Source organism: Arabidopsis lyrata (genome assembly GCF_000004255.2).
Source record: "Arabidopsis lyrata subsp. lyrata unplaced genomic scaffold ARALYscaffold_4, whole genome shotgun sequence".
In the NCBI taxonomy this organism is placed as follows: Eukaryota; Viridiplantae; Streptophyta; class Magnoliopsida; order Brassicales; family Brassicaceae; genus Arabidopsis; species Arabidopsis lyrata.
The window spans coordinates 3,943,512-3,966,146 of record NW_003302552.1 but is presented as its reverse complement, the minus strand read 5'-3'; the positions used below and the strand labels follow the sequence as shown (position 1 = coordinate 3,966,146).

The window sequence follows — 22,635 nt, the reverse complement described above, 5'->3', positions numbered from 1 at the left end:
ATCGGGAAAACTTGATCAAACTCGGAAATAGATATTTGATCAAGTATGGAATCTAAAGTCTTGGGAAGACTAAAGATGGGGAAACGTTAAGGAGTAACGAAACTCTAACACCCGCCGAATTCGAGGACGAATTCATTTTAAGGGGGGTAGACTTGTAACACCCGCGTCCCGCGATCCCAAAGGGGGCCGGTTTGTTTTAGGAAAAACTAGATCATGGTCGAGAAAGACCAATGAATAAGTTAACCCAAGGAAGGAATGAAACGTTTAAGTCATGAAAAGGGTAGATGACATAGACGACATCGGGATAATCTAGTGATCATGGAGAAATGATCACGGAAAGATTGGGAATGGCGTAGTCAAGGCCAAGAAAACGGACCGAAAGACTTAGCCGGAAAGAACGTGAAAGAACGTTCGAGCTAAACCAGCTAGGTGAGCTGGACAAGCTGGATGAACTAGCTAGCTCAGCTAGGTGAGCTAAACCAGCTGCATGACTAGCTAGCTTAGCTAGGTGAGCTAACCGACAGCTCAACCGAGCTCGGTGAACTGATCGAGTACTAACCCAGCTGGGTGGTCCGGTCAGCTGACACTCGAGCTGGTGGACTGTGGTAGCTTGGGATGAAGAGGTGTATGGTCGAGCGGTTACCGACGAACGGTTACCGTTGGCCAAAGGGTGGATAAGGACGAACGGTTACGATCGGAAAGACGCAACCTTTCGAAAGGGTGCAACGAATGGATGTGATGTTTCGGAAACACACCCATTCGGCCCCTATATAAGGGAGGACGTCCAAGGGCCTCAGAAGGAATCCACACACCATCTCACAATGACCACAACAATCCAAAACAAGTCCCAAAACACTCTACGAAGTGTTGGTCGGAAAGGGGGTGCGGCTCGGCGAGTATCTCCGGAATCGGAATAGATTCTCGGAGTCTCGACCGAACTGATGCGCATGCTACCTCCCGATCCAACGGTTCGATGGAATGAATAGGACGGATGGATGGGTCGGATTGGATGGGTCCAACCGATTGTCTTGGAGACAAATCGGATTGGATAGACCGATCGTCGGACGGATCGGATCGGATAGACCGGGTAGGTGTACGATCAGATAAACGGATCAAGGTTTAGATCGGCGGATTGATCGATCGTACCGATCGGCGGGATGACCGATGGTACGTATCAGAGATCTTGTCGAGGGAACATGGCGGATTACATGATCGAGGATTCGATGGGAACCGCCGAAGGGTTCGACGACTTGATTGATGGTTTGGGTCGATAGCTCGATTATGGGGTCGATGGATCGTCCGTGCTATGAATCATATCGTCGAGGGAAGGACACAAAAAGGAAATGGATCGGCAAATCTAAGATTGTCAATATGGAAGCATTGACGAATCCAAAGATAGTCCGATAGATGATATGGTTAACGAGAAGTTAATCGGGAAGGCGTATATGGGAAAGGTGTTCGAAGAAGCACGAGGATAAGTGCAACCGAACACACCCAAGGGTCGCCCATGGATGCAATCTCACCGGTAAAGGGAGTAAGCACCGAGAATGGGTAAGTGACGTGGTTCACCATGTAAGGATCTAATATCGCGGCCGCCTTCATGTATCAATCGCCATGGCCAATGGTGAAACCGATTAGGAATCGGTAACACCAATGGTGACTCGACGGATAACCAACGGGAAAGTCCACGGTGAGAACTGGTGGACAAAACGGATGTTGGACCCGCGAGCAAACCAAAGGCCGACGGACGAATGATTTCATGGGCTAGCCTACGATAATCCGATGGGTGAATCCACGGACCCTTGGGTGTGATAATGATATTGTTCGGATCGCATGGATGGATCGGTAAGCCGAAGGCGTTATGACCACCATGGACCGGACGGGTAAACGGTTAGTAGACCGTGGGCGGTCGTAGTGATAAACGACCGGATCGGAAACATGGATGGTTCGATAAGCCGAGGGCTTGATCGTCCACCATGAAACCGAAGGGGCGTACGTTTGGAGGACGGATGGACCAATGAGCCATGAGCTTGATTCGGCCACCGTGAACCAAGAAAAACGTACGATCCCCAATCTCTATCGTAGGGACTTAGACCAGTGGGGTTGGTTGGATGAATGGCTAAGTAACGATAGAGATTGGTCCATCAATACACGATTGGTTAAGAATCGTTGCACGAATGGAATAAGGCGACGAGAGGGCTAAGAGAAGGATCAATAGACGGATCGAAGAGGAATCAAATCCGCATGTAGGCCAAGGTATGTAAACGCATCTAACTTATTAGTTAAGATAGACGTTTGGGAATTGGCCGTTGGATTAGGGATACAAAGAATATGCAATCGTTAGACTTAGAATGGTTAGCGAACAAATTGCATGACTTGGCCGAGTTAATGATCGATCTAAAGTCTAAGGGACAAAGATGATCAAACCGGTACAAGGGTTGGTTGGAATTAAACCAAGGGTAGAAAGACTTCCGCTGGGTACTAAGAAAGCGATTACAGAAGTAAGCCTCGTAAAGGCAATTCTATGTTAAATCGCGAAAAATATGGAGGTTCGGCCGGGAAGTGGCGCGAACGTGAACCTTGGGTCGCCGGACGCCGAGACGTCCGGGACGGGGTCTCACAGGCTCCTTCATCGCCGGTTTAGTCTTCGAAGTGGACGCCTTGTTCTTGGCATCCACTTCGGAACGATCCCGAACGCGTTTCCGACAGTTGCTGGCCTCCTCCTCCAAATCGTCTTCCTCCTCACTGTCAGATGGAACGGCGCAGACAGGGGCGTTCACGGGACCCGGGACTCCTTTAGCGCGGAGATACATCCGAAGCATCTTAGGGATCTCAGCGACGGAGTCGAAGTTCCGCCACTCCCATTGAAAGGGGTCACTTTCCAAGGCCCGTATCTTCCTCTCCACCCGAGCAATGCGAGCCTCGAGTGTTTGCCTTTTGAGGCCCAACCGCTGCCTCTCTTCACACAAGCGACGGTGCTTGTCGGCAACCTAACATAAAAATGAGTGAATAAGACGAAACAAGAAGTTTTAAATCAAAAAATTTAATATTTACCTTGTCAATAAAATCGCAAGCCTTTTTCTTCTCCTTCGGAGGAAAGTGAAAGACGGCGTGAGGGAAGAGAACGCCGGCCGGTTCAAAGCCGTCGCCGGACAAGAAGAGTGGGCTGCCGGGATCAACGGGGGCTACTGTTTCGTTTTCCATTCTTAAAATATTTCTCAAGTAAGATTCTAAAGTCATGTTTAAATAAAGCTTAGAAGTAGGTAAGCCTTTATTTATAATGATTTAGGGTTTGTCTTGGAACCATAAACCCAATAATGGTAGTGTGTCCGAGTGGTTTAAACCATTTTTGGAAATCGAGAAAAGGCAGTTATTGCATTAAAGACGAGCCGTTTTCCTTACTTATAAAAAGGGAAAGCGCAACCGTCGCATTAATTACAAAAGTTTCTAAGGCCCAAGCCCAGTAAGTTTATCGAGTTGACTAAACCCGAAGTGGGGAACTCGCTTTAAGTCGAGCTCAGTTCTCGCATCCTAAAGAGAAAGGTCTGATCAACCTAAAAATCTCAAAAGCATAACCACAAGGCCACAAAAGGTTAAAAGCAGACTTTGCAAACCCGCATATAAATTTAACCAAACCCCCTTGGGTCACAACCTAGAAAGGTTTAAAAGCCTCCTCAGGCAAATATCTTGTTCAAAAGAAAATAATGAAGCCTCCTTAGGCAAAGACAAGTTCAAAATTAAGTCTTAAAATTAAAGGGACAATTCCCCATTTAAAGTGGACACAGCCACTACGGAGCAGCAGCCACCTCGGAATCCGGCTCAACAGTCGAAGCTTCATTCGCCTCCTTGGCAGCCGCTTGGTCAGATGAAACTCCTGATCCACTCTCCACGGTACAACCAACCTCCGGAGTGACCTCCGGTACCATAGGAACTACGGGCGGGACAACGTCTTCCGTCTCACTTGAGCCTAGGAATAATAATTCCAGTCAATCAAAGGTACAAGGTAAGAAAAGGTAATAAATATCAGGATCCAAGCATTACCTGCCCAGTCTAGACCTGATTCACTTATAGGAGGCGATTCAGTGAAGAATTCCTCGAAGTCCTGAGGGTTGAAGGTCGAAGTAGGAAGAGCTGCCAAGCGACTCCGCTTTTCAGAAAGATTAGCCGACAGTTCGGTTCTCTCTTGCTCCTCGGAGAAATCTGTGTCATGGATTTGATCCAGCAGGATCAGGTTGCTCTCGTGCTCCTTGATGTCTGATTCCAAATCAGACCTAGCCTTCTCAGTCTGCATGAATCGGATGGCCCCTTGGATCAACTCCATCCCGCGTCCCTTAACCTCTTTTCTGGCTTTTGATGCCGACCTCGCCAACTCGGAGTCACGCAATTTGGCAATCGCCTTGTACTTCGCGTTAAGCTCGATGAGTTGGTTGTTCAGGGAATCAGCGTTTGATTCGGACTCTTGAAGCCTACCCTGAACACCAGAAAACTCTTCCTGGAGCTTGAAGTTCTGGTCGTACTGACCCTGCAGCTCCCCCTTTATCTGCGCAAGCTCGGATGTTAAACTGTCGACCTTGTCCTCCAGATCGTGCTTGGAGCCGGCAGAAGAACTGAGTTCAGCCTCAAGGGCAGAGAGTTTCTTTTTCCACATGTCAATCTCCTTCTCCCGTCCAATGACCAACCCTTCGTAATGTTCGACCATGTCGTTAAATTCGCTATGAGCCTGGCATTATACATGAACCCGGGATGGCGAGTCAGTTCGCAGAATGGCGTAGCAAAAAAAAAAAAAAAAAAAAAAAAAAAAAAACGGAATTTACCCGAGATGAGTGATGCGCGTGAAGCAAATAGCGTTCACGAATCGCAGGGCGCCATTTGTCGAAGTCTGGCAAGATCGAACCCGATCGGGCCTTGAAGCATCGGAAGACGCTGCCCTCTTTCTCCATAGCTGCGAAGAAAGAAGAGTTGTAAAAATCAAAATCTTAATGGAAATAAAAAAAACGTTGAAGACTGTATGAATCACCGAACCTGAAAGCGATTTGACTTGAGGGACAAGAGCAGGTTTTAACCTCGAGGAAGCATCTCGAGATTCAGAATCTCCCTTTTTCGGAGACGCACTCCGGGCAGTCTTTCCACTGTCAGGCTGGGAAGAGGAAGACATATCAACCGGTCGTGGAGGACCCATTGGTTCAGGAGGAGGAGATGATCGAGGTGAGCGGTCAGTCCGGGCCCTTGACTTTTCCCTCCGCGGGGAAGAATCACTGCGAGAGGACTTGTCTCTCTTCCGGCGAACCAAGTTCTTAATTAGTTCGTTACTAAAGTCATCTCGGGGAGGACGAGGTGAGTCACGGCGAGGAGATTGATCCCTCCGAGGAGAACGTGAGTCGCGACGATCGCGACGAGGAGTTAATCTGAAGGAAGCGACAGATCGAGCTCCCTCGGTGCTGCCATCATCAACCAGCAAGGTCCTACTGTAGTCCTTCTTGTCTATAGAAGTCGCGAGAAACTTTTTCTCCTCCTCGCAAGCCTCAGCCATCGGCTTGGAAAGCAACTTACGCTTCGCCGCAAGGGCCCGAGATGACATTCCCTGAGTTGAGGGAGGAGGCGGAATTTGGTGAAGATGACCAGGTGGACTCATCCTGAGTCTGTGGTTAGCTTCTAGGAATCGTTCAAGAGTGAAAGAATTCCAAAGGGTTTCCCCTTCAAGAATTATTTTGAAGAATTCGATGAACTCTTCAGATGGGAGAGTGGAAGCGACGAAAGCTGCGAAATAAAACAACGGTGTTAGTCAATAAAGATAAAGAAACAACTGGGAAAGATACGGGCGACCTAATCACTACCGGGTTTTGCAGACCACTTCGAAGGGAGAAAATCTGCAAGATTTCCAATCGAAGCGGGAGTTTTCTTAATCAGAAACCAAGGATGATGCCAATTTTCATCCTTGTTCGGAAGATGTGAAATGATGTTCCTGTTGGCATTAGGATATGCTGAGAAATACCCCGTTTTCTTCGATGAACTTCTCACGCTTAGAAGCTCATTTAGTTCAGTAACTCCGACAACGTAACCGGCCTCCGCCGCGATTGTTATAATTCCAAGAATAGTACGGAGGAGATTGGGGGTTAATTGAGGAAGAGCGATTTCAAGAGCCGCTAGGTATAGAACTAGGGCTTCGGGAAGAGGAAAGGTCAGCCCGCAACCCTTGAAATAAATCTCGTACACACAGAAGTAACCATCGCGATGGTTCTCTGGGGATTCTGTGGGGGAAGCTATTTGTGCTTCCGCCATAATTTCCGGCGGAATCCGGCAAAGCTCTCTCAACCGTTCGAGGGATTGAAGAGTACAAGTGGACCTATAGTGCGGACCGGCAATATCATCAGAGCGGGTGCACTCATCATTGCTAGAACGCCTCTCATCGAAAGACGGAGACTCGGGTCTATCGGAATCGGAAGTCATTGGGAAGAAGGAAAAATTCAAGATCCGGCGAAAAGGGGTTTTTGTGAGGAAACAAAGAGAGAGGTTCCGATTAAAGTACAAAAGTAAAAGAAGAGAGTAATGGTGAAAAGAAGTTACCTCAAGCTAATGACGAAACCGCCTCGGAAGTTGTGTGGGAAGTGGGAAGGTTTTTTCCCGTTTTAATAGTAATTAATCAATATACGGTCATAATGAAGACAGATATCACTGGGTTAAAAATGGTTAGTGCCGAAATTAAAGGAGTGATGAGATTTTCGGCGGGAAATCAGAAAGATTCTCGAGCGCAATCTTTGGCCACTTGAGCATTTAAAGTCCTCCGAATTGGAATAGCACTTCGAAGAACTTGGGGGGCTAATTGTTGGTGTCGGATCCCGCACCAGAAGTCCGCGACCAACCAAAGATTGCCACGTAGTCAAAATAATGGCCCATAAAGGATGAAGCCCATTGGACCCATGGGCCGAAGGAGCGGTCGAAGTGGTTGTCACTACCTCGAGAATCCGAAGTGACTGCACTGTGACACGAGTTCGGTGTAGAAGACACGGGTAAGCCGGCTCAAGGACACTTGGGCCAAAAAGGCGAGGCCCATGAAGATCAGAGTTAACTCAAAATTCAAACGTTGAGCATTAAATTCAAAGAATCAAAACGGACACATTTAAGAAGGAATAATTGTGCTTAATTACTCATTTTAATGTCGTTTCTCTATGTATAAATATAGAGGCCAATGGCCATGTAAGGGGGATCTTCCTCTCAAGAGAGAAATATTATAGCAATTTTCGTAGCAATTCACAAGTTTTATACATTCATTTTTGTCCCTCATGAATAATCTTTCCCACTTAATAAAATACTTGAGTGTGTGAATCCGACATCCACACGGGATACTAAAAACTCTTTTCTGAGAATCTTTACGGGCAAGTGATAATGTGGTTCACCCAGTTAGAACCAGGTTCAATCAGCAATTTTAACGAGTTGTCAGCTGTGTTCTTGAAACAATATTCCATCCTTATGGATAAAAGCATTTCGGACACCGATCTTTGGAATCTATCACAAGGGCCGAATGAATCACTTCGAATTTTCATTACCAAGTTCAAGGGTGTGCTTTCAAAGCTTCCAAGAATTTCACAACAGTCAGTTTTGTCTGCCCTACGGAAAGGTTTTTGGCACGATTCAAGGTTTAAAGAGGATCTAATACTTCACAAACCGGACACAATCCAAGATGCGCTTTTCCGTACAAACAACTGGATGGAAGTAGAAGATGAAAAAGAGAGTTTCGCGAAAAGGAATAAACAAGCAAAGCCGGCGGTCACTTTCCCTACCAAGAAGTTTGAGCCCAGGGAAAACCAAGGACCAAAAAAGTTTGGATCACAGCCCTTTAATATTAACGTCGGAAAGCAATTTGATGCAGCGAGATTTTGAAGGCTTTACGGTTTTATGGTTTTGTTTATTAATTATATCTTATCTCCTATATCGATAAGATAGTGGAAATATTTGGTTTTATCTCTTAGTAGTTTTAGATATTCTACCTTATCAACTCACGTATCCTATAAATACGATGATGTTGCTTTAGTTTGTAATTAGCTTTTGATTATTGAATAAACGAGTTTAAAGAGAGCTTTGTGTAAAGCCTAGAGAGGAGGACTCTCAACCCTAAGAGCTTGTGTTCAAACCCTGCAAGGAGGACTTGCAAAACCCCGTCGATATCGTTCCCTGGAGCCGATCTCGACCCTATCTCTATTGCTTCTTCGTCAGGTTTTGACGTTCTAAGCAAGATCCGTTCATGAATCCGAGTTCTCGTGGAGATCTTGTGGTCTCGTCCGTTATTTAGCTTCCGCTCTCTATCAGTTGGTATCAGAGCCGAATCGGTTCTTATCATGACAGTGGATATTCCTGAGTTCCATGGTGGAATTCGTGTTGATTCATTCGTAGATTGGCTCTTCGATGTTGAGGAGTTTAAAAGCGTTCCGGATGATGTATTGGTTTCGCTTGTGACTAAGAAGTTTCGAGGACACGCAACATCATGGTGGCAGCAAGTAAAGACATCACGCAAGCAAGCTGGCAAGAATCCCGTTAAAACTTGGGCAAAACTTAAGCAGAAGTTATGCGCAACCTTTTTACCTCGTAATTACGATTATACGATGTATTATCGTTTGAAGACTTTGAAACAAGCAGCGCGAATTGTGGATAATTTCGCCGAGAATTGTCAGTTTCAAGACAAAGAGTTCGTCGGTGAGCCTGTTCATGATCGTTATGATAACCTTGACCAGATTCAAGGCAAAGACGTTGATGTTCTTGACGTGTACAACGAAGACGATGATCTAATCTATAATGTGTATGATGAACACAACGACAACACTTGTGCAGATCTGATTGGAGATCTAGTCTACGATGACGACGGAGACCAGGTTGGAGTCGGAATTTCTGAAGATCAAATTCACAACAGAGTGGCTCATGTTCAAGATGGTTTTGACGGTGTAGATGTTCAAGTGGTGGAACATATGAAATTTATAAACACTAAACGTGCTCAAGTCACCAATAAAGTCAGCGAGGATGTCATACGAACATATATGAATATGGAGAAACAAAGTGTGAATTGTGTCTCCTGCAAAAAAAGTGATGATGATGCAATATGCGACGTGTATGGTGATGAAGATAGTGAAGTTTATCGTGATGATTTTGCAACTGCAGATCGTGTATATGATGGAGATTATATTCACGATAGCACAGCTGGAGCAATAGTCCACGTTAATGAGATGGAAACTAAGATGTTTGCAAGAGTACTTCATCAAAGTTGTTTACTGTGTCACCAGAGCCGTGCCAAGGGTTTCTAAGAACATAGGCGAAATAAAAGTTTATATTTTTAAATATGTTATAGTAAATATATCATATAAATATATCTTTTAGTGTTTAAAATATTTTATAATAAATAAAAACGAATTATAAGCAACTACATCAATTGTTAAGAGTACAAATCAAACAAATATAAATTATTTGTGATTGGTAAATATATATTAAAACTAGATATATAAAATGGGATATTCAATATAAGAAAATATATTTTTCAGATTTTAAAGATGTATAAACAAAAATAAATTTGACATATTTTGATTAAAAAAGAAGTTGGTCAAATAACATAAGAGAATAATTAATGTAGTGGAAAGAAAAAGCAAGCACATGAGAAAATACAAACACAAAATTTAAGAAGATTCATTTTGAGTTAATGATGGGTTGTCTTTAAAAGTCAAGAAAAAAGCAACGTAACCAGCTTCTTTACATATAACCTAGGAAGCACGGAAGCTTCGTCGGACGTCCGCTTCCCGCTTCGGAATCTTAGTCGGAATCGGAAGCTTTCGGAAGCTTTCGGAATCTCGTTTCCATAACGCTTCTAAAAAATTCATTTTGGAAGCTCCTTGGAAGCTTACGATTCTATTTTGGAAGGTTGCGATTCCATTTAAAAAATTTGATGTCACAAAATAAATAAGAAATAAGAAATTATTTTTGATAGTTTTTTTATACAACAAAAGAAAAACCAAAACTAATTTTGCATACTAATTTTGTATTTTATTTTTTAAAATATCATAGTTAGAAAAATGATAGCAGCATGGATCATTTATTAGGGAGATGTTGAAATGATTAATTGAATTAAATTAATTTCGAGAAATTTGAGTTTGATGATGTTTTTATTGGTAAAAAAAAATTTAAAACAATTTTATTTGATGGAATTAGTAAAATGAGAATGAAGAATGATCTTAAATTTTTGACTTTGAACTATTTGACTTTTCTCTATTGTAAACGTACACTATTTGATTTTTAAATATAGAGAGATATTTAGAATTTATGTATTAGATTTGTATGTTAATTATAATTTTTTATATGATATAATGTTTATTGTTTATTATATATATATGTATATATATATATATTAATTTTTATATACGCTTCCAACACGTACCCACTTTCTATAATTTCTATAAAAATCGCTTCCACGTTTCCAAACGCTTCGCTTCCGCGTACCCGTTTCTGATTCCATGCAACCTAGCATATAACAACATGTCACTAAATATTCATAAAATCATAAATCTGCCTATGTAAAATCTTTCGAAATTTGAATGACATAGTCAAATGTTTCTATTTCTTTCAAATAGGCACGGCTCTGACTGTCACTTGTAGTCCACGACGTAAACAAAATCTTTAAGAGAGAAGGTTACTCGTGTGTGGATAATATAGGGAAAAATGGGTGGGCTTCCTTGGAAGGCCCAATAGAATCTATTTCTTGTGCAGTCATGGGATCAACGTTACGGTGGGACAATCATCAATTCATGCAAGCACTCCTACCCGATTCATATTGGAAACTTCATGAGTTTGATGTTTGGAAAAATTATATTCCCCTATTTGAGAAATTCTATCTCTGGAAGGGTCGGCTAAAAGGAAGCATAGCTTTTTGTTGAGATTTGAAGTTGTAGAGCCACATTCCCAATTAAGATTTGAGGGCGAATCTTCTCTTACACGGGGAGAACTGATGCAGCGAGATTTTGAAGGCTTTACGGTTTTATGGTTTTGTTTATTAATTATATCTTATCTCCTATATCGATAAGATAGTGGAAATATTTGGTTTTATCTCTTAGTAGTTTTAGATATTCTACCTTATCAACTCACGTATCCTATAAATACGATGATGTTGCTTTAGTTTGTAATTAGCTTTTGATTATTGAATAAACGAGTTTAAAGAGAGCTTTGTGTAAAGCCTAGAGAGGAGGACTCTCAACCCTAAGAGCTTGTGTTCAAGCCCTGCAAGGAGGACTTGCAAAACCCCGTCGATATCGTTCCCTGGAACCGATCTCGACCCTATCCCTATTGCTTCTTCGTCAAGTTTTCGACGTTCTAAGCAAGATCCGTTCGTGAATCCGAGTTGTCTTGGAGATCTTGTGTTCTCGTCTGTTATTTAGCTTCCGCTCTCTATCACAATTCCAAGGAAAAGGAAAGTCGAACACTTGGGTCCGTGACGAAAGTTTGTATTGTGACATACATAGGGTAACCGAGCATTTAACCAAAGATTGCAGTGTCCTCAAAAGGCATCTCGCGGAGCTGTGGGCCAGCGGAGATCTTTCTAAGTTCAACATAGAGAATTTCGTGAAGGAATGTCACGAAGCAAAAGATAACTCCAAAGTTTAGAACTCCAAAAGACCGAGGTTGTTCGACAAAGAAGAACCAAGGAGTTCGAAGGGAAAGATCAATGTAATCCTTGGAGGTTCCAAACTTTGCCGAGATTCGATTAGCGCTATCAAGAAGCATAGGCGGAATTTTTTACTTAAAGCAAGCTTGAGCGAGGAAGTTGACTTCCAAGGTGCTTCAATATCATTTGATGAGGAAGAGACGCGGCACCTTGAAAGATCTCATGATGACGCCCTAGTCATTACTCTGGACGTTGCCAACTTTGAAGTGTCAAAAATTCTCGTCGATACGGGCAGTTCGGTTGATTTAATCTTTCTAAGTACTCTGGAAAGAATGAGAATTAGTCGGACATACATAGTGGGACCTCCATCTCCCTTGGTGGCTTTCACAAGTGAGTCAGCCATGTCTCTCAGAACGATCAAGCTACTGGTTCTTGCCGGAAAGGTGTCAAAAATCGTGGACTTCGTTGTTTTTGATAAGCCGACAGCTTACAACATAATCCTCGGGACTCCCTGGATTTATCAAATGAAGGCAGTCCCCTCTACATATCATCAATGCATCAAATTTCCAACTCCAAGCGGAGTGGAACAATTCGGGGAGATCAAGAAGCTTTGCGAACGTGCTATCTAGCTAGCCACCGTTTAAAGGTCCAATAGCAATTAACGAAGCCCGTGAAGAAAGGAATAATTCCAAGATTTCCTAGTGGGCAGAAAGTGGATGACATCGTGATCGAGGTAATATTAGAAGAAGACAAACCAGATCGAGAAGTTCGAATTGGAGCTACTTTGACCGGCAAAATAAAAGTGGCCTTGATATAACTTTTGAGGAAGAATAAGACGTCATTTGCGTGGTCGGCAGCGGATATGCCTAGTATAGATCCAAGCATAATTTGCCATGAACTGAATATGAATCCAAGCTTCAAGCCTGTAAAACAAAAAAGGAGAAACTCGGAGTAGAGCGAGCGAAGGTAGTGAATGACGAAGTGGACAAACTTTTAAAGATAGGGTCTATAAGGGAAGTGCAGTACCCAGAGTGGGTGGCAAACACCATCGTGGTCAAAAAGAAGAATGGAAAGGACAGGGTATGCATCGACTTCACAGACCTCAATAAAGCATGCCCAAATGATAGTTTCCCGCTCCCGCATATAGACCGGCTCGTTGAGTCTAGTGCTGGGAATGAACTATTAACCTTCATGGATGCCTTCTTGGGTTATAATCAAATAATGATGAATCCCGAGGACCAGGAAAAAACGTCATTTATCACGGATAGAGGTATTTATTGTTATAAGGTAATGCCTTTTGGTTTAAAAAATGCAGGAGCAACTTATCAACGGTTGGTCAATAAAATGTTCCACGAGCATCTTGGAAAGACAATGGAAGTCTACATAGACGATATGTTGGTTAAGTCGTTGAAAAAAGAGGACCACGTTAAGCATTTAGAGGAATGTTTTGAAATTTTCAATCAATATCAAATGAAACTGAACCCGGCGAAGTGTACATTCGGAGTCTCATCCGGAGAATTTCTTGGTTATATTGTGACAAAAAAGGGAATTGAAGCCAATCCAAACCAAATCAACGCCTTTCTAAACATGCCATCTCCAAAAAACTTCAAAGAAGTGCAGCGGTTGACTGGCCGGATTGCAGCTTTGAACCGTTTTATTTCAAGATCAACAGATAAGTCTTTACCTTTTTATCAAATTCTAAAAGGAAACAAGAGATTTCTTTAGGATGAGAAGTGTGAAGAAGCCTTTGGACAGCTTAAAACGTACCTAACTACTCCACCCATATTGTCCAAACCTGAAGTGGATGAAAAGCTCTATTTGTACGTTTCGGTGTCAAAACATGCAATTAGTGGAGTCTTAGCCCTGGAGGATCGCGGGGAACAAAAGCCGATTTACTACATAAGTAAGTCAATGACAGATCCGTAAACCAGGTATACAGTGATGGAAAAACTCGCGCTTGCGGTGGTGACTTCAGCCCGAAAGCTACGCCCATATTTTCAATCCCATCCAATCGAAGTGTTAACCAACCAGCCACTCCGAACAATACTTCATAGTCCAAGTCAGTCTGGACGGCTGGCGAAGTGGGCAGTGGAACTAAGTGAGTACGATAAAGAATACAAAAGCCAAGTCAGCATGAAGACCCAAGTTTTAGCAGATTTCCTGACCGAACTACCAGTACTTGGCACGCCAGAGCAACCGGAGAATCAGACTTGGAAATTGCATGTAGACGGATCTTCATCAAAACAGGGATCCGGAGTGGGAATCAAGTTGGAGTCTCTCACATCGGAAAATTTTGAACAGTCGTTCCGTTTATTATTTAATGCTTCTAACAATGAGGCAGAGTATGAAGCCCTAATTGCCGGACTTCGGTTGGCACAAGGAGTTGGAGCTGAAGAAGTGATTGCTTATTGTGATTCGCAACTAGTAGTTAATCAGTTCAATGAAGACTATGAAGCCAAAGACTCAAGAATGGAAGCATATTTCGAAGTAGTAAAAAATCTATCTAAAAACTTCAAGAAATTCGAACTAATTTGCGTACCTCGAGGAGAGAATACAACCGCGGATGCACTTACCGCATTAGCATCAACATTGGATCCTGAGTTGAAAAGAATCATTCCGGTGGAATGCATCTCGTAACGGAGCATTAAAGATGACAAAGAAACTCTCGTCATTACAAGATCTCGAGCAGCAGCACGTGACCGTGGTGAACCTGAGATAGAGCTACCACCCGTCAAACGGAGGAAGTCAAAGGGTTCGAACATATCTGAGCCCAACATATCTAAAAAAAGCGGTAGCGAAGAACCTGTTATCCTAGTAGAAGACGTAATTCCGAAAACAGTTATAGAGACCGAGCCAATGATCGAAGAAGATACCCTTGAACCAAACGAGCATCCCGAACCGGAACCACGAATATTTCATGAGGTCGGCCAAATTCCGGCTAAAGATTGGGGGGCTGATTGGAGGGAGCCAATAAAGCATTACATTTTGACAGGCAAGCTCCCAAAAAATAAGTGACAAGCCAGGAAAATAAGAATCGTTAGCGCAAAATTTTGTCTATCAAAAGATGTGTTGTATAGACGAGGTGTTAGCGACCCTTATCTACTGTGCATTTTTGGGCCCGAAGTCAAAATTGTCATGAGCGAAGTGCACGAAGGGCTGTGTGGGAGTCATTCGTCAGGAAGGGCTATGGCTTTTAAGATTAAAACAATGGGGTATTGTTGGCCCACTATGATCACGGATTGTGTTAAGTTCGCCCAAAGATGTAAGCGCTGTCAACTTCATACACCATTGATCCATCAACCTTCAGAGTTATTTTCTCCATACCCGTTTATGAGGTGGTCGATGGATATCATTGGACCATTGCACATATCAACTCGAGGCGTACAATATCTTTTGGTCTTGACGGACTACTTATCGAAATGGATTGAAGCTGAAGTATATGTTAACATCAAGGATTCGGCAGTAAAGACTTTCATTTGGAAAAATATCATATGTCGACTTGGAGTTCCATACGAGATAGTCACTGATAACGGGCCGCAGTTCATTTCGCACGAATTCAAAGCTTTTTGTTCGGATTGGGGAATCAAAGTCAGTTACTCTACTCCACGGTATCCACAAGGAAATGGCCAAGCTGAAGCCGCAAACAAAACAATTCTGAGCAATCTCAAAAAATTCTTGAGTCATCTAAAGGAAGGATGGTACGACGAACTCCAACCCGTCCTGTGGGCCTACCGCGCAACTCCTAGGCGGTCTACTGGGGAAACTCCGTTCTCTTTAGTTTATGGCATGGAGGCGGTAGTTCCAGCCGAACTCAACGTGCCCGGACTTCGCCGAACAGAAGCACCATTGAATGAAGAAGAGAACTCAGCAATGCTTGATGATTCGTTAGATACCATTAATGAAAGGCGAGATCAAGTTTTAATTCGGATTCAAAATTACCAGCAGGCAGCAGCTCGATACTACAACGCTACGATCAAAAGTAGGCCTTTCTTTGTAGGAGATTATGTGTTAAAACGAGTCTTTGACAATACAAAGGAAGAAGGCGTAGGCAAACTCGGCATTAATTGGGAAGGACCTTACATTGTTACCGAAGTGGTTCAGAATGGTGTTTATAGGTTAAGATACTTAGATGACAGGCCACTCCAGCGTCCTTGGAATGTGGTCAATCTAAAGAAGTTTTATGTTTTAAGTAACACACATTTTTATTATGTACATGAACTATGGTGTGGCTTGATCCCGGAATGGGTACGTAGGCAGCTCGGAAACGGGTTCAGCTACTAATAAAATTTTGTTTTATTTTATCATTGAAAAAAGGAGTTCGACTATGCGAACAAACAAGGCAAATAAAGTTCGACTATGCGAACCTACAAAAACTGGAAACAAAACAACGTCTATTCAGCAATAAGCAAATAAAACGAAGTGTCGTCACGCATGCACTTCGAATTAGGAAGTTCTTCTCGATGAGCAGAACACTTGAACTCCTTGACCAGCGAGGTCGAGAATTGGCATCATACAGTCCCGATATCACAGTAACCCTACGTTGCATTTGATGAATCTTTTTTCGGAGTTTTCTCCTTTCCAACGTTAGCTTCTGGTGTTGAACCACAAGCGCCTTTATGAATTCCATCGCGATTTCTTGATCTTTGTCTGGAGGTCCTTGATCAAAGCACACAGAGCTCGGATTTGGGACCTGAAGAAGCCGCGAGGTGGAGAAGGCTGCCTACTCGACACATTCGGAACATCTCCTTCCATCATTCCGACCCTGGAGAAGTCTGGCATGGATTCCGAACATCAAAGGTTAAATTCCATATCTGCAAAAGGAAAAGAGAACGATGAGGAATAAAGAAAAGATGAAGTTACAATTTATAAGGACATTGTATCCCTAGTAGGCCGCGGTTTCCATCCTAGAGCGGAGTAATTCGCGGAAAGATTTATGCCCTTTAATCAATCATGCATTTAAGACATATCTCCAAGAATATTTCGAGAAACAGGAAAGTAGTAAAAGTTTCCATAAACAAAATGGGCCGAAGCCCATTACGAGTTCAAGAGTTAAAAAGCGAGGTGAAATAAGACAGTAGAGTTCGGGAATATTTATGGAAGAGGCTCAGGAACAGGCTCCTTCATAGCCGGTTCGGCATCCGAAGTGGATGCCTTGTTCTTGTCCACTTCGGGCTCGTTCCGAACGTGTTTCCAAGGATTGTTGTCCTCCACCTCATCCTCCTCTTTGCTGTCGGACGGGGGAACTTTGACCGGTGTATTCACGGGCCCTGGAACTTTACCTCTAGCGCGGAGGTACATCCAAAGCATCTTCGGGATCTTTGCAACGGAATCGAAGTTCCTCCACTCCCATTGAAAGAGATCACTCTCCGAAGCCCCACCTTCCTCTCCACTCGAGCAATGCGAGCCTCGAGTGTTTGCCTTTTGAGACCTAATCGTTGCCTCTCATCGCACATACGGTGAAGTTTGTCGACGACCTAGCGAAGAGACAAGTGAGTTAAGAAAAAAAGGTAGAAAAGTTTGATCGAGGAAGATGAATGCTAACCTTGTCCATGAAGTCGCGGGCCTCTTTCTTATCCTTCGAGGGGAAGTGAAATACAACATGAGGAAAGAGAACACCGACCGGCTCGAAACCGTCACCGGACAAGAACAGTGGGCTGCCAGGGTCGACGGGGCTGATGGGGGATACACCTTCGTTTTCCATTCTCGTAGTGTTTATCAAGTAAATTTCACTAATTGTGCGTGAAGAAAGTTCAGACGCAGATAAACCCTTATTTATAATGGGTTTAGGGTTTGTCTTGGAACTGAAAATTCAATAATGATGGAGTGCCCGTATGGTTTAAACCATTTTTGGAAATTGAGAAAAGGCAATTATTGCCTCAAAGGCGTGTAGCTTTTCCTGTTTCTCGAGGAGTGGGAAGGGAAAGAGCAACCGTCGCATTAAAGACAAAAAGCCCATTAAATACAAAGTAAAAACAGTTGAGGCCCAAGCCCAATAAATGTACCGAGTTGACTAAACCCGAAATCGGGAACTCGCGTCAAGCCGAGCTTAGTTCTCGCACTCTAAGAGAAAGGTTTGATCAGCCTAAGAATCTCAAAACATAAACACAAGGCCAAAATTATTTAAGGCAGACTTTGCAAACACGCATACTATTTCAAACAAAACCCTCTAGGGATCATAACTTGAAAGGTTTAAAAGCCTCCTCAGGCAAATATCTTGTTCAAAAAATAAATAATATAAAGCCTCCTTAGTCGAAAACATACCTATCCCAATTTAAATTTTAAGTTCTCAAATGCATGGGACAAACCCCAGTTTAAAGTGGACGCAGCCACTACGGGTCAGAAGCCATCTCGGGCTCGACTTCAGTTGGCAAGGTTTCATTCGGGTCTTTTGCAGGGACTTGTTCAGAAGAAGTTCCCGGTTCATTCCCGACGGCACAATCGTCATCCGGGATGGTCACGGTATGGCAGGGACCTCGGGTGGAGCAACATCTGCCGGCTCACTCGAACCTGGGAGGGATAGTTCCAATCAGTCAAAAATACAAAGCGTGTAGGTGATGAGTATCAAGAGTGAGAATTTACCAGCCCAGTCTAAACCCGATTCACCCAAGGGAGGTGATTCGGTGAAGAATTCCTCAATATGCTGAGGGTTGAAGGATGAAGCGGGAAGAGCTGCAAAACGACTTCGTTTTTCAGATAAACTAGCTTTTAGCTCGGTCCTTTCTTGCTCGGAGAAATCCTCTTCATGGATTTGGTCTAACAAGAGTAGGTTGCTTTCTTGCTCCTTGATATCCGATTCCAGCTCCGATCTTGCCTTCTCGGTTTGAATGAAAAGAATGACCCTTTGAATCAATTTCATCCCACGTCCCTTGACCTCCTTTCTAGCCTTTGATGCCGACCTTGCCAACACGGAATCTCGCAACTTGACGACCGCTTTGTACTTTGCATCAAGTTCGATGAGTTGGTTATTCAGGGTATAAGCAGTCGATTCGGATTCGGAAAGTCTGCCCTGAACACCAAAAAGTTCATCTTGAAGATTGTCATACCGGCTGTACTGATCTTGCAGTTCACCTTTCGTCTTCGTGAGTTCGGATGAGAAATGATCGACTTGGTCTTCCAGTTCTTGCTTAGAGCCGGAAAGGGAGCGGAGGTCAACCTCGAGAGAAGTAAACTTGCCCTTCCATGTGTCGATCTCATGTTCCCGACTGAGCAACAGTCCCTCATAGAGTTCAACCATGTCATTGAGTTCACTGTTTGCCTGGCATTCGGAATAAACCCAGGAAAGTAAGTCAGTACGTAAAGTAATAACGAGACCGGAAAAATGAAGCGAAACTAACTCGAGACGAATGATGAGTGTGAAGTAAGAAGCGTTCACGGATTATAGGGTGCCACCTGTCGAAAGTTGGCAGGATCGCATCTTTTCAGGTTTTGAATCATCGGAAAACGTTACCCTCTTTCTCCATTGCTGTAAAGGAAGAGGAGGAAACGTTGTAGAGTTAAGAATACAAATAAGATAGAAGTTAAAAAAAAATTCATTTATCAAACTTGAAAGCGATTTGGTCTGAGGGACGAGTACGGCCTTCGACTTCAGGGGAGCATCTCGAGATTCAGCACCTTCCTTTCGAGGAGTCGCGCTCCGGTCTGTCTTCTCGCCACTGGGTTGAGAAGAGGGAGACGTGCTAACGGGAGGAGGAGGACCCATTTTTTGGGAAGGAGGAGACGATCGAGGGGAACGGTCAGTCCGTGCCTTTGATTTGTCCCTCAGCGGAGAAAAGCTACCGTTAGCTGGCCTGTCTCTCTTTTTGCGAATCAAATTTGCAATCGGTTCGCTGCTCAATCTACCCCGGGAGGAAGAACGAGGAGAGTCACGACGAGGAGATCGGGCTCTCCGAGGAGAACAACCACCACGGAGTTCGCGATGAGGCTTCGACCTAAAAGCATCAACAGATCTGGCCCCTTCAGCAATACCATCATCAACCAACAAGGTCCTACTGTAGTCCTTTTTGTCAATGGCGGTCGTAAGAAACACTTTGTTCGCCTCGCAAGCCTCAGCCATCGGCTTGGAAAGCACCTTATGCTGGGAAGCAAGGGCCTGGGCTGACATTCCTTGAGTTGATGGAGGAGGTGGAAGACGATGAAGTTGTCTGGGGGGACTCATCCTGAGTTTTTGATTGGCCCCTATGAACCGATCAAGGGTGAAGGAATTCCAAAGGATTTCCCCTTCGAGGACTATTTTGAAGAACTCGATGAATTCTTTAGTTGGGAGAGTCTGAGCGATGAAAGCTGCGTAGTGAAACAACGAGTTTAGTCAGTAAAAAATAAGATGATCGGGAAAAGTATATGTGACATAATTTCTACCGGGCTTTGCGGACCACTTTGATGGGAGCACCTCAGAAAGATTTCCAATCGAAGCAGGGGTTTTCTTAATCAGAAACCAAGGATGATGCCAGTTTTCATCCTTGTTCGGAAAGTGTGAGATAAGGTTTCTGTTGGCATTCGGGTACGCCGAGAAGTACCCAGTTTTCTTCGACGAACCTCTCACACTAAGAAGCTCGTTCAGTTCGGGGACTCCGATAACGTATCCAGCCTCCGCCGCAACGGTTATAATCCCTAAGATGGTTCGAAGAAGATTGGGGGTTAATTGGGGTAAGGCAATCTCCAGTGCTGCTAAGTATCGGACCAGAGCTTCGGGAAGAGGAAAGATTAACCCGCAGCCCTTGAAATAGATCTCATACACGCAAAAGTAGCCGGAACGATGGTCCTCTGGGGACTCCGTAGGACCGGGCATCATCGATTCTGCCATAAGTTCAGGCGGAATCCGGCAAAGCTCTCTTAATCGTTCGAGAGATTGAAGAGTACAAGTAGACATGTAATGAGGGCCGGCGATGTCGTTCGGACGGGTGCATTCGTCTTTGCTAGAACCTCTTTCGTCATAAGTCGGAGACTCGGGTCTATCGGGGTCAGAATTCATCGGGAAAGATGGAAGATTCAAAGTTCGGGGAAGAAAAATTTGGCGAGAGAAGCAGAGAGAAATTTCAATCTAAAAAGGAGAAGAGTAAAGTAAAAAATGAAAAGAAGTTTACCTCACGCAAGCTAAGTGATGATGACGAAACCGTCTTGGGAGTCGTGGGGGGAAGTGGGAAGGTTTTTCCCCGCTTTAATAGTAATTAATTAAGATACGGTCATAATGGTGACAGATGTCACGCGGGTAAATATGGATAGTGCCGAAATCAAAGGAGTGATGGGATTTTGGCGGGAAATCAGAGAATTCCCAACCGCAATCTTTGTTCATTAAAGCATTAAAGTCTTCCGAATTGAAATAACACTTCAAAAGACTTGGGGGGCTAACTGTTGGTGTCGGATCCCGCATTAGTAGTCAGGGACCAACCAAAGATTGCCACATAGGCAGAGGGGAAGCCCACAAGAGATAAGGCCCATGAGATCCTCAGTTCAAGGGGAAGGATATGGGCGAAGTGGTCGTACCGCGAGGTGGGAACAAAGTCAAAGTCAAGGATAGTTCGGTTCGGAACTTTTTGGGCTAAAAGGTGAAGCCCATGAAGATCGGAATCAATTCGAATTCGAACGTTTAAGCAATAAACTCAAAGACAGAAACGGACACATTTAAGAGAGAATAATTATATGTAATTAGGAATTAAATGTCATTTACACGTATAAGTAAGAGGGCCAAGGGCCATGTAAAAACACACGCAATTTCCTAGCAAATATACTATAGCCATTTTCATACCAGTTGATAGCTTTTACACATCTATTTTTGTCCTCAAGAGTAATCCTTCTTACTAAATAAATAAATACTTGAGTGTGTGAATCCGACATCCACACTAAATACCCAAAAAAGAACCAAAAATACCCAAAAGTTAACAAAAATTAATCTACTGACTATTGAGACAAAAATGTATTTGACAGAAAATAGGTTGAGTTAAAGATTGGATCAAAATGTATTGGACTTAGTTCTAGGTTTGTAGAGGGCTAGCCAAACATTTTCGGTTCTATTCGGATACCCACGGATATTGGATAATAACCGAACCGATATCTAGTGGATAGTGTGACTGAGATCCATTCCAGATACTTAGTGGTATCCATAGTCGATCCAAAACTCTTTTTTCGTTTCGGTTTGGTTCAATTCTTCGGTTTTGATTTTTATGCCTTGGCCTAAAAATAACTATACTTTTTAATTAAAAATTTACAATTTTGTTTTTTTACGTTTTCCCTAATTTAGCTTTCTCTGTTTGTTATCTTTAATTATATAAAAGTTTCTTCTTAACATTTTTATTTCAAATAAACTAAGAAATAATCCTTCCGATTTCTTCAGTTAGGTGTTTAAAATTTTCCATATTAAGAATTTTATTACAACTCAATACTATATTACCCTTATTTTGTTTTTAGGTACTTTTTTTTTAACTCTAATTTATAAGTGATCCAATATACAATGAGAATGTTAAACATATCTTGCATAGAAAATACAAAACATCTCCATTGTTGTGAAACATATTTTTTCAAATATTTATTATTAAGGGACTGAGGGAGTATTGAATTGGCAAAACAAGTTAAATATAATAAAAGTCTTTACAGCATCACACCAATCACCCCCTAAGATTTAATAGGAGTATAGTAGTCACGTTCGATTAGAACCATACTTAGGTTTACCCCTCGGGTGAACCTTTAAATTCACCCAACAGATTATAGCCAATCGTTTTGCCATGTCATTATTAATACTAGAGAATTAAAAAAAAAAAGAAACACAATTAAAAAAAAGGAAATCACAAAATAGATTTAGGGTTTAAGGTTTAGGGTTTAGGGTTTAAGGTTTAGATTTTACAATTAAAACGAAATTAGATGTCGGTTTGGGTTGCCAAATGAGTGGTTAGGGTTTAGATTTTATAATTAAAACTAAATTAGATATCGGTTAGGGTTTAGGGTTTAGGGTTTAGATTTTACAATTAAAACAAAATTAGATCTCGGTTTGGGTGTCAAATGAGTGTTAGGTT

At 42.9% G+C, this 22,635-nt stretch overlaps 1 protein-coding gene and 1 pseudogene across 1 annotated transcript; both read right to left on the bottom strand.

The window, feature by feature from the left end:
• Positions 1-16,723: 16,723 nt before the first annotated feature.
• On the bottom strand, positions 16,724-20,600 carry LOC110229541 (annotated as a pseudogene).
• Positions 17,469-17,778, bottom strand: LOC110229022. The gene is given in 4 exon segments (XM_021027733.1): positions 17,469-17,603; positions 17,605-17,669; positions 17,672-17,714; positions 17,773-17,778. Coding segments are annotated over 4 exon segments (249 nt in total).
• Positions 20,601-22,635: the final 2,035 nt, after the last annotated feature.